Source organism: Lactuca virosa, chromosome 6 (assembly GCF_052849685.1).
Source record: "Lactuca virosa cultivar CGN04683 chromosome 6, Lactuca_virosa_CGN04683_v6, whole genome shotgun sequence".
Classification (NCBI taxonomy): domain Eukaryota; kingdom Viridiplantae; phylum Streptophyta; class Magnoliopsida; order Asterales; family Asteraceae; genus Lactuca; species Lactuca virosa.
The window spans coordinates 248,602,084-248,614,949 of record NC_136431.1 but is presented as its reverse complement, the minus strand read 5'-3'; the positions used below and the strand labels follow the sequence as shown (position 1 = coordinate 248,614,949).

General features: G+C 36.3%; 2 protein-coding genes across 2 annotated transcripts; both read left to right on the top strand.

Moving 5' to 3' along the window:
- Positions 1-653: 653 nt before the first annotated feature.
- LOC145120405 (transcription initiation factor IIA subunit 2) lies at positions 654-2,079 on the top strand. Its single transcript, XM_079056234.1, has 4 exons — positions 654-735; positions 912-1,059; positions 1,474-1,524; positions 1,597-2,079. The coding sequence occupies exons 2-4, from the start codon at positions 931-933 to the stop codon at positions 1,735-1,737; spliced, it is 321 nt and encodes a 106-aa protein (XP_078912360.1). The 5' UTR covers positions 654-735; positions 912-930; the 3' UTR covers positions 1,738-2,079.
- A 100-nt stretch (positions 2,080-2,179) lies between these two features.
- On the top strand, positions 2,180-6,393 carry LOC145120404 (alpha-glucan water dikinase 2-like). Its single transcript, XM_079056233.1, has 14 exons — positions 2,180-2,296; positions 2,586-2,695; positions 2,767-2,845; positions 2,926-3,017; positions 3,095-3,146; positions 3,225-3,307; positions 3,398-3,527; positions 3,647-3,772; positions 3,976-4,086; positions 4,652-4,750; positions 4,855-5,013; positions 5,351-5,443; positions 5,523-5,644; positions 6,129-6,393. Exons 1-14 carry the CDS (start codon positions 2,225-2,227, stop codon positions 6,334-6,336), a joined length of 1,536 nt encoding a protein of 511 aa, XP_078912359.1. The 5' UTR covers positions 2,180-2,224; the 3' UTR covers positions 6,337-6,393.
- The last annotated feature ends 6,473 nt before the right edge of the window (positions 6,394-12,866 follow it).

The following is a 12,866-nucleotide window of genomic DNA, read 5'->3' as shown; positions in this document are numbered from 1 at the left end:
CCACCGGAATTCTATTGCAAAGCAACCCCCAAACCGAACAATTCACTTTAATTGGAACACATTTCACCCAATGAAAATCCCCTATATGATTATGGATATCCAAATTATTATCCATTAAATCTCTAAGATACTTAACAGAGAAATTATTGGACTCGCCAGCCTTCCACTCCCATGAATCTGCCTTTCTATACAAAGTTGTACCTGTTATCATACTTGACAGCTTCTCCAACTCAGCCGACTCCCTACCAGTGGCGAATCTAGACCAAAAAATCACATGGTTCCCAAATTAAATGAAGCCACTAAAAAAAATCAATAACACTTGTGTGGGGTTGGGTCGGGTCGGATCGTGTACCTTAAAAAAACTGGACCAATCAGTTCAACCTATTAAAACCGATCATGCACCACCGATTAAAAATTTTAAAAAACCGATTGAAATATAAATGACAAAAACCGTACGTTTTAATGAAAAACTAGTTGATTACCTACCACTTCTCGGACATCTCTTCCGCATGCTTTGAAAAACAACACTGTTGCCAATATTAATGACCCACATATTCACAGATCACAATACAAAAAATAAATAAATAAATAAATTAGAGTAGGGGTAATTTTGTCATTGTACGTATAGCTATTACATCTGATCGCGTGTCCCCTTATATATAAGCCAGCAGCTACAAACTTCTAGGTATAAAAACCCCCAATCTCTCTCCCTCCACTGTTCTACAACGAACTCAGGTGAGAAATTACTCTCTTTCGCCCTTCATTTTCAACTATAAATGTCCAAGATTCGCTACAAAATCTACAAATTCATCTCCAACGTTCCAATATTTTTACAATTTAGGTTTTTCAGGTTAACGATTACTTATTTCTTGATTTCAGGCTTATTAAGATCATTTTTTTACATCTTACAGATCTTGATCAGTAAGAAGAATGGCAACTTTTGAATTATACCGCCGATCAACAATTGGTATGTGCTTGACGGAAACATTGGATGAGATGGTTTCGAATGGGGTTCTTAGTCCGGAGCTTGCAATTCAAGTCCTTGTTCAGTTCGATAAGGTCTTAAATTTCCATATAATTTACTGAATTGTGTTTCTGTATGTCCTACCTTGAATAGATCCCGTCTCAACTCTCCGTTCCACAAAGGGAAACGCTAAAATGATTAGACTTTGGAAATATGCTTTATGTTCCCCGTTTGCCAAAATCTAGTTTAAATTCGTTTAGTAAATGATTGTAGGCTGTAGCTAGGAAATAAAGGTTCGATTTTTAAAAGGATAGAAGTAGATGTGTTTCCTTTGTGGATCTGACCAAATGGGAAGTGTAGACTGTAGAGTTGTCATATGATAAATTAACAAGTTATCAATAAATTGTATAGTTTAAGATTTGAATTAAAGGTGGATCATTCCTTTAATGGAGTATGTATGGTGTGGATTTAAGTCTCAGTTGGTGATTACAGTGTTGTAATGATTGCAGTCAATGACAGAAGCTCTTGATAGTCAAGTTAAAAGCAAGGTGACCATAAAGGTAAAAAGCTCATTAACACATACCATTTTTTCTTAACATGTTTCTAAAAATTTCTTACTTTTATGATAATAGGGGCACTTGCACACCTACAGATTCTGTGATAATGTGTGGACTTTCATTGTTCAAGATGCCATCTTCAAGTATGATGAAACCCAGGAGAATGTTGGTCAAGTTAAAATAGTGGCATGTGACTCCAAGCTTCTTACTCAGTGATTCATGTTTAGGGTTTCATCTCTAGTTGCTGATAATTTATGGTAGTTATTAAAAGTATAGAAAAAAAGGGTACAATAAAAAAGGGGGAGGTGTTCTGTTCTATTGTTGTACCTTCTAGAATTTGCCACGTAACAGAATCTCAAATAATCCTATCAGCCTTTTTACTTGTGTAATTCATTTTCATTCTGTATTTATTTTTTTCCTTTTTTTCATTATGTTTTATGTTGTATTTGGTGTGATAGGATGGAGTAGAAGAAATGTAATGTTGCTTCTGGGCTACTGTTATTATCGTTATTATTATTATTATTGTAACTAGTATTATTATTATGCTTTATTCTAAAATATTCCTGTCCTCTAGAATCATGGGGAATGTGAGTCTTTGCTTCAAAATTGAGTAATCTGGGAATATTTTCAACCTCATTGTGGTTTGTAACATACTTCAGACTTCAGTTTTATCAGATTCTCAGGTGTTCAAAGATCAAACACTATGGCATCCTTGAAGTCTAGCAAATGTACTCAAGTTAAACTTTTTGAACTCCAAAATGAAATGATACTTCAGGTTAGTAGTAGTAGTTCACATTTTTCATCACCCACATGAGCAATTCCAGTCTTAAGGTCAAATATGTTATCTTTTTCATGCTCAAAATTGGTATGAATGAGGTAAAAACTAAAAAGGCTAACACCAACATTCATCTATGTGTATCATCCAATATAAATTAGTGTACTTATCAATTGTTTCTTGAGGATATGAAATAAGTGTATGATTCTTTAAATTTAGAAGGTAAACCTATTTGACCTCAGAAGTCAAAGTATAGTTCTGATCTGGAAGCAATGTTTTTAATCGATAGGTTGATGTATCTGGATTTAAAAGTGGGCACAATGCAAAAGTGAAACTTCAACTTCAAAACTGCTCACATCCATGGATTCTCCACTGGGGTTGCATTTCCAATGGAAACAAGTGATTGAAACCTTTTAAACTTCAAACCTTGTTGCTTTCTTATGTCATTTGGATTTTGATTTTTCTTGCAGAAAATGGTTTATTCCCTCTTTTATTCCTTCTGGGACAAGAGTTCATAAGAAAAGTGCTTTGCGAACCCCATTTATAAAGGTTTGTCCTTTATCATTGCCTTATTGTTCAAACTTGAAACTGTACTTTTCTAGCTTCATTATTGAGTATTTCACTTGTAGGAGGGAGATGCATATGTTGTTAACATTGAGCTAAGGGATCCTAAGATACACGCCATTGAATTTGTTCTAAAAGATACCAAACACGATAAATGGTTTATCTATTTTTTAAAAATTTATTGTATGTTAGTTTATTAATTGGTTCTGATGTACTGTAGTTTTGCCTTTATAGGTTGAAGATGAATGGAGTAAGCTTCCACATCAATTTACATGAACAAATCGATGCAAGTATCTTTTTCTTTTCAAACTCTACTTCATACTTTCATAGTATCTAGATTATGATTTTAATTTCATTTTTTCAGGTTGAAGATGATGGTGCAAGAAGCTCTAAATGCTTACTGAATGAAATGTCTGATGAGGAGATTGAAAAGCCATTAAGACACAGGTACATTCTATCTGTATCCAACAAGTTTAACTTCTGAAGGAGCATGTTTCTTAATTACTCAAAATTTTAACATTTTCTTTTAATTGACAGAAACCTCTGCAACTCTGTTTTCTTTCCAAAACTATCTACATCTTCCTCCACTTGGAAAGGACTCTCTCAAAAGAACAACATTGTCAGCAATATGTATGCTATTTCACTTGAAGAAGCCTGCAATGAGATGGTATGCTTAATCTCTCGTTTGTGCAAAAGACGTGAATGCCCTTCTCATCCTCATCATAAAAAATAGAATGATATGTGTTGACAAGAAAACAAAATGATATGGACAGTGTGGTAACACAGGTTGGTGAAAAGTCAAACAGCATTATATTCTTGAGTAACAAGATGCCAGCATGGATAAAATTTCCAGCATCAGTTGTCCTTCCTTTTGGAGTATTTGAAAAAGTTCTATCAGAAGACATAAATAAGGTTTGCCATGTTTTTGTTCATGAAAAATTTGTGCGTTTTTTCACCCTTGGCCTTTTCTATGAGTGAAATTAAGTATATGATCACAACAAGTTGATTCTTAGTATCACACATATCTCCCAACAGTTTTTTTACCAAGTGTTTTGGTTACATATATCAGTCTCTTTTACTAAAGCTTTTATATTAATTGATCAATTTTTTTTCAGGAATTAGCAACAAAAATTGCTTGCCTTTGTGAAGATGTAGATAGGGGAGACGTTTCAAAGCTTAAGATGATTCAAGAAACTATTTTGCAAATGAAAGCTCCTCGTAGAATGGTAATTTATTAATACTTGATTTTGAATTATACATGGTCATTATGAATTTATATGTTCATTTTCATTTCATGATAAAGAATGTGATATTCCTATAGAGTAAATTACACGAATGGTCCCTATAGTTTAGGGTAATTTGCATGTTTGGTCCCTGATTTATTTTTTTAACTCGGAAGGTCCCTACTGTTTGTTTTTGTTACGCGCTTGGTCCCTATCTTACCTAAAAAGACTATTTTGTCCTTGATTTTTTAATTTATTTAAATAAACACACCACCAACCTCACCCCTCACCTTATTTTACCTACCCCACCATTTTTTCCTATTCAAATAATTGTCTTTTTAGGTAAGACAGGGACCAAGCGCGTAACAAAAACAAACAGTAGGGACCAAGCCCGTAACAAAAACAAACAGTAGGGACCTTCCGAGTTAAAAAAATAAGTTAGGGACTAAACACGCAAATTACCCCAAACCATAGGGACCATTCGTGTAATTTACTCATTCCTATATTGAGATTTCTAATGTTAATTGCAACAAAATCTGAAAAAGCTCTGAATTTTGTAAATTTGTAGAGCATTGAGGTTAGGAAGAAAATGAAGAGTTCAAGAATACCATGGCCTCAAGGTCCCACAGAGGATACATGGAATCAAATCTGGCAAGCAATAAAGAAGGTAAATCCCCTTTCCCAAAAAGTAGTTGCGGGGTTTGACTTTATGGTCAAACCTATTGAAATTTTGAATAAAAAATTGGAATGGTTTTAACGTCTGCTATCCAGGTTTGGGGTTCTAAATGGAATGAAAGAGCATATAAAAACAGGAATCATGATACATTATGCATTGGTATTTTGATTCAAGAACATATTAGAGCTGATTATGCCTTTGTCACATACACAAATCATCCTGTGTCTCGTGACTCCTCACAGATATACACAGAGGTAAGTCTCATATTTATGGCTGTTTTTGTTTAGGGCCATTTTCAATTATGAGAATGAGGAGGGCATTCATGTCTTTTACACCTTTGGGAGGTGGGACCAATCTTTGACCCATTGACGTCAGTGTCAGTCTCACTCTAGTTCAAAGTTTCTTCTATGTTCTTACATTTTTGGTCCCTGGGTATTAATCTGATTTTTCAATTTTGGTTCTAATGTTGACCACAAAATAGATATAAGTTGGGGTAGTTTAGTCATTTTAGACCATTTTGTCTAATTTGATATCAATTACATGGATTAAAGTTTTGGTGGGTCCCTTTGACTTACTTTTGGTTTGGAACAGATAGTCAAGGGGTCAGTTGAAACATTAGTTGGTGCTTCAACAGGGCGTGCTATGAGTTCTATTACTAAGAAATCTGAGCTTAAATCACCTATTGTAAGATCATATACATGCACATATATGCCTATGAAAACTGGATTTCATTTTCATGACTAGTTTGTAATGTGACTTTCAGGTTACTTGTTACCCAAGCAAGTCCATTGGATTATATGCAAAGAACAAGAGGTCAATCATCTTTAGGCCAGATTTCATATCCGAAAAGACAAACAGATATGCATGTCATGGTATATATGACAGGTATGTAATATTTATATGAAATATTTTAGAACCAAAAGATGCAATATTTTATCGCTTAGCTGCTTAATGAGTTGAAACATGGTTGCATATTTCGTATCATTCGCATAAATTAGTAAAAAAAAAAGTGAAACATTGTTTGCATATATAAACATTTAATTGGTGTCAATGTCGTTAGGTTACAATTTTGCATACCTTTGTCCTAGAATGAAATGTGGTTGCATAGTTCGTCCAAAAAAACATTTTCTTGCATAAATATGTAGTTAGTTAAGGGTTTAGTGTAAATTCCACGGGCCATATGCAGAGAGGGCATTTATGTCTTTTGCACAAACGAGAGATTGAGAACGATTCTCTATCCCACCTTTTGGATGGGCAAAAAGTTGTTATTTTATACCATGGACATTGGCCTTGGTTCTTGTCCAATGCATGTCTCATGCCAATGCCAAACACAGTACAAGGTTGTGATTACAGCTAAAACGTTTTGCAGTATATCAATGGAAAACAAGGAGGAAGTTGTGTTGGTCTACTCGAGAGACCCAATGGTGGTTGATCTACATTTTCAAGCCTCGATTCACTCAAAGATTGCGGAAGCTGCAAAGATTATAGAAGACTTATACGAATGTCCCCAAGATATTGAAGGAGTAGTGCAAGATGGACAAGTGTATGTGATTCAATGCAAGCCTTTAAGTCTTTAGAACTCAACTTGTGTAAAACATGTCCCAAAATAAATATAAACTTTACTTGTTTGGCTATGTAGGCTTTGGAGTTGTTTGTCATTTTATAGAATAAAAAAGTGAGACCAAAAGACCTTTGTTTCTTTAGGCCCCATTTACTATGTAGAACATGACAATGACACGCATTTCGTTTTGTCCATCTTTTGGCCAATTTTCGAACATATTTCATATTTGATATGACAATTAATTTGACTTTCATTATGATAATATACCTCTATTATAATAAACTAATCATTTTTATCCTACATAAAGTTTAAAGTGTGTTGCTATTTTGTATAAAATGACAACCGTATAACACATAATATATATATATTACTAGGCGAATGTCTGTATGTTGTACAAAATGTAATATGTACAAAATGTAATATAATTAAAAGTGGACAAATATATCTTATTAAAGAATTATGTCGTTAGAATTATGTCGTTAACTTTAAATAATGACTCTTGTGTTTAGTTGTTATAAAATAATGTAATTATTTATACCATAAGATAGATAAATATTAAAAGCATATCATCTCAATAGTTTTATATGTGTGTTGCACATTCAAATAAAAAACAAATTTATTTTTAGAATTATAATTACTTTTAACTATTATTATGGTTAAAAAATTTAAATAGACCTCTTTTAAAATCATAACATCTCAACGATATATGTCAGTAGCTTGCAGCTTGCATGTGAAAAAAAATTTAATTTTTTATTTAATATTAATTTTAGTCATCGTTAAGGTTAATTATTTTAAATATAACTTATATGAACATTTTTTTTATATCTGATCATAATTATTATTTCAAATATCATTCACCTTTTTAAAGGTAACATAATGTAAGTTTTTAATTTTACGTTATTTATAATTGTTGCTATTTTTAACCGTTAGTCGTATAATGTATATGATCACCTCTTATATATATATATATATATATATATATATATATATATATATATATATATATATATATATATATATATATATATATATATTGATGACACGCCCTCAGAGCGGGCCAGAACTAAGAGAGTCCCCGGCGAGGCCTGACCAAACCCGACTCGGCAATCCTGGCCGCCAGGGACTCCAACAGGGCGACCGCGCAAGAGCCTCGCCCTCGCCAAATATTGTCATTCGCTACAGTCCAAAGACAACGGCTCCAGGCGACAAGAAGCACATCCAGAGCATTATCACTTGAACCAATTGTTAGCTCTGACACTATGAGGAACACGATCCACCAATAAGGACGATGGATCTTGTCGGGATCGCAGGTCCTTGTCTCTCATGCGGATCGAGGAGGATCCTCAGTATAAAAGGACGTTCACCTTGCCTTGATGAGTAAGCTATCCTTCCCGATTCCTTAGCCTCTATACTTATTCACTCTACTGACTTGACCGTCGGAGCGTTTTTCCGGGACCTCCTCCCGGAGAGCGGCTGACGGTTTCCTTTTCCTTGTGACCTCTCAGGTTTCCCTCCGGCGATCAGAACTAGTAGCCCAAGTGGTCGGAACCTAGGTCGCATCATTTGGCGTCATCCGTTTGTGTGACAACAGATACGCAAACCTTTCCTTTTTCTCTAGCCACATGACAAACAACATGATGGGTGAGTCATCGGAACCACCACATAGCCCAATACATCCGATGGCGTCGTTGGAAGCAGACAACACTCCAACAGCGCCATCATCCGGTGGCCCGCCACCTTCCTCTGTAGCAGCGTCATCATCCGGTGGCCCGCCACCTTCCTCTTTAGCAACACCATCATCCGGTGGCCCGCCATTTCCTCTTGTAGTAACACCACCATCCGGCGGCCCACCGTCACTTCTCATAGCAACCACGCCGTCGGTTGTAGCTCAGAACCAAACACCATTGCCCATACCGCCCTATGCAACCCCTTCACCATTCCCAAATAATGGGATACCTAATCCTTACACTGTGCACCGTACGCCACCGTTCTTCCCTAACACCATCGGATTTAAAAACAACGGCCACAGCCCTCTACCACCATTCGCTCATACCACCAATGACTCACAACAAACCACCCCCATAACGCCACCAGTAAACAACTTGCCCACACACACACACACAAGTAACACCAACGAGCTACACCACAACTGGCCCAAGCGTCATACCAGTGATACCACAACCACAAAACCACCCACCATTGGTAACGGGTACCATGTCAGCACCGCCATTCACGCCTTACCAACAAATACCCATGGCTCAAACACTCCCCATTCCGTTTCAGCCGTCAGATTTCTACAACCCAGCAACGCCAGACCTTACAGCCTACAACAACATGCTAGTGCAGCCCTTCTTGGCAATGCAACAACGGGGGTACCACTTTGTTCAGCGGACGCCAAACCAAGATTGCCTTTCCCGAAGCGTCACGTCACCGTTTGTCAAAGAACTGTTGGAATACGAAATCCCCAACACCGCCAAACTACCACACCTCAAAACGTACGACGGCACCACAGATCCGGACAACCACATCACACACATATGAGTGGACCATGACATTGTTGGATTAGGTGTCTAAGCCCATAACTATAATTGGTATGTACTTGAATTGACAGCAGCACAGTCCTTTTGGGTTGCCCTCAACCTAGCAACTGGACAAGGAAATTATGAAAGGAGAGATATTAATTTATAAAATTAATAAATTAATATATATATATATATATATATATATATATATATATATAAATGATTTATTAATATGTTAATGGATTAATATATTAATTAGAAATCATTATGTTTAATTAATTGTTAGCCAGAAATTAATCAGAATTGATTTTGGGGTTAAAAGAATTAATTATAAGGTGCAGGGACTAGTTTGCAATTATCTAATAGTTGAGTGGAAGGCTCTAGAACCCCCTTGGAAGAGGGTGGACGAAATCTTTAGGGGAAACCCTAATAATTTCGTCCATAGGGGCTTGGATAAGGCCCTTGGGTTTGCTTAGGCCCTAAGCAAAGGATAACTAGGGTTTCCCTTAAACCCTAGATCCCTCAGCTATATAAGGAGCCTCCTGGTTCATGTTTTTGGTCACTCTTTCTTTTGAAGAAACCCTAAGGCCGAGATTTTGCATACTCCCTCTCCTCTCTCTCTCTTCTACTTTCCTTCTTGCTAGTTTGGGTGTGACTCCATTAGAGGCATTACACTTGTGGTGCTAAAGCTTCCAAGAAGATCAAGATCAAGATCAAGGGAATATCAATTGTTTGCTATAACAATTGAAAGGTATGTAAACCCTAAACCCTAGTTTACTATTTTCGATAATAGCCTCTCTCCTCTAGGGTTCTTGTATTGCAATTCAAAGTTGTATGTTCAATAGTTAAAACATAGATCCAAAGTAGGTTGCATGTGAACTTAGGAATTGTTTTTCTAGTTTATTTGTTTTACCTAAAACCCTTCAGTGGTATCAGAGCCATTGTTGTTTTAAATTGAATTGCTACAATTGTTGAATTGCAAATTAGGGTTTATAGCTATTAAACCCTAAAGGCCAAATTTTCGATTTCTAGGGTTTTGGATCAAAGGGTTTTTTCGAAAACCCTAGCCTCCAAAGAACCCTAATCGAAATTAGGGTTAGGGTTTTGAAAACCCTAGCCTCCTCCCTTGTAAATTTCGAAATATGCTAGAGGATAACTAGGGTTTCTTGTTTTTTGGATAATTGTTACTTAATTAGATTAATTGGATAATTATCCTTACCCTATTTTTCGAAATTAGAGGGATAAGGATTAGGATTAAATTAATTGATTAATTTAAATTAGATAATCCTTACAAGATTTAATAATTTGATTAATAGTTAATTAATAGATAAATATTAAATCTAGTGAATTGGTTTATTTAAATTTGAATTTAACAGCTTAAATTTCGAAATTTATATAAACCCTTGAAGTTTTAAAAAGTTTTAAAACACACCTTATATATATATTATAATTAAAGGTTTAATATTATATGTATAAGAATATGGTCAGTCAAATCGCTAGTATGCCTCATTCACGAAGCTAATCTATAAGGGGGGTATAAGGAAACTGCCTATAAAATGGTAGTTGAATGGGTGTCCACTCTCACCCACCGCTTCCTTGATTAGTGGAGGGTCGTTAGCAGAACGGATTTGATAGGACAACTACTTCTCATTAAAAGTATAATGATATTAAAGAAAGTACTAGAACATTATTTTCAAAATCCCAACTCTAGTTACTTTAGGAAAAATGTGAAAAGTATGCTAATCCATGAAATTGCACATTATGCTTTATTGGTCGTTAGTGGAGCGTGTGTGGTTAACCAGCACACTAAAAGGCACTAATAAAGAGTAGCAATGGGTATCTCATAATTGTCATTTTGATGGAGCGTGTGTGGTTTACCAGCACATCAATAGTTAATGATAAAGACAATGAGGTTACCAAGCACATTTGCATGGTTATTCACATCTTGTTTGTGATCCTCGGCATCCCAGTCACAAATAGAAGAGCATAATCTGAGAATAAAACATGCCATTGAATAGTTTCAATGTATCTCAAAAGAATTAGGAATTTCACTTCGTTTGTTTCGTCTAATGGTGGAATTGGTGAATCGTCATTCACCTACCTTTATGAAATTTGCACTTGGATCTCGGCATCCCATTTCTAAGTTGTGAATCTTCATAGTTGGATCCTAACCTTGATACTATATCTTTGGGTTATTCTATTAAGGTATCTTGAAATCTAACTAAAACTTTCTTTCTTTTCAGATGTCTACTCCTGGAAACACTTCTGCTTCGTCCTCCTCCAACCAAAACTTCTCTTTGCTCAATATATGCTCCAAAGTCGTTATGGATGGCTCAAACTATAACGATTGGATGCGCAACATCAAGATGGCTCTTCGCTTCGAGAACAAAGAATATGTTCTTGAAAAGGAGCTCAAAGAGCTTGATGAGAATGAAGCTACTCCTGAAGATCTTGCTGCCTACAAGAAACATTACGATGATGCTACCAAAGTGGCATGCATCATGGTGGCAACTATGTCCCCAGAACTGCAGAGGTACTATGAGGACTACTGGCCTTTCGAGATGAACAAGGACCTTATGGAAAAGTACCATAAGCGAGCTCGTCAAGAAAAGTTCGAAGTAGTCAAGTCACTCATGGCTTGCAAGATGAAAGATGGGGAGTCAGTTGTGTCACATGTGCAAAGAATGCAACGCTACATAGAGCGTTTGGTCAAGCTCAATATTCACTTTGATGAGGAATTGGCCATTGACATGGTCTTGAACTCACTTCCTGAATGTTATGGTCAGTTTATTCTAACTTACCATTTGAACAATACTGAGCAGACCTTGGCCCAATTGCACAACTTGTTGCAGACAGCTGAGGCAGGGATGAAAGGTAAAAGTATACCCTCCACACCTGCTAGTGCCCCTGTTTTGGCTATTGGACAGGGAAAGGGGAAAAAGAGGAAAGGTCCTCCCAAGCAAAACTGGAAGAGCAAGGCTCAAGCTGGGTCATCTAGTAATGGCCCAAAGGCTAAGCCCAATGGTTCCACTCCCCATGTTTCTGATCCAAAAGAGGCAGTTTGCTTTTACTGCAACCAAAAGGGGCATTGGAAGAGATCTTGCCCACAGTATCTGCAAGATATCAAGGATGGCAAAGTGAAGCCATCTTCGGCAGGTATTTACACTATTTCTGCTAATAACTCATTATCTTCTCGTTCATGGGTCCTTGATACAGGATGTGGTTTTCATATCTGTTCTGATTTGCAGGGTCTAAAGGAAAGTGAGGAGATAGAGCGAGGAAGGATAAACCTGATCATGGGAAACAGAAAGTCTTCACCAGTAACCAAGATCGGAGTTTATCAGCTTCTGCTTAGTAATGATGTTAGATTAGATTTAATAAATTGTTGCTATTCGTCTGAGATGACGAGAAACATTATTTCATTTCATGCATTGTTCAGACAAGGTTTTACATATTCTTTTAATGATTTGAATGGTTCAATTTCTGTTTATAAGAATGGTGTTTTTATGTTTGAAGCTTTGCCTTGTAATGGTGTGTATGAAACAGTGACTTGTGTTGATAGCCTAGGAAATAGTGTACTTAATATTGACTTGTCTAATAGTGTAGACAAGGCATGCTTGTGGCATTGTCGTCTTGGACACATTAACAAGAAACGCATAGCCCAACTCTAAAAGGATGGAGTGTTGGAATCATTTGACCTAAAGTCAGATGATATGTGTGAGTCTTGTCTTTTGGGAAAGATGACAAAATCACCATTCACAGGGTCTTGTGAAAGAGGTGAAGGTCTGTTGGATCTCATACACACGGATGTGTGTGGACCCTTCAGATCAACTACAAGAGATGCTAATCGATTCTATGTGACCTTCACTGACGATTATAGCAGATATGGATATATCTACTTGATCAAGCATAAGTCAGAAACTTTTGAAAAGTTCAAAGAGTTTAAGCATGAAGTCGAAAATCAATTGGGCAGAAAGATAAAGATACTTAGATCCGATAGAGGCGGGGAGTATCTTAGTATCGA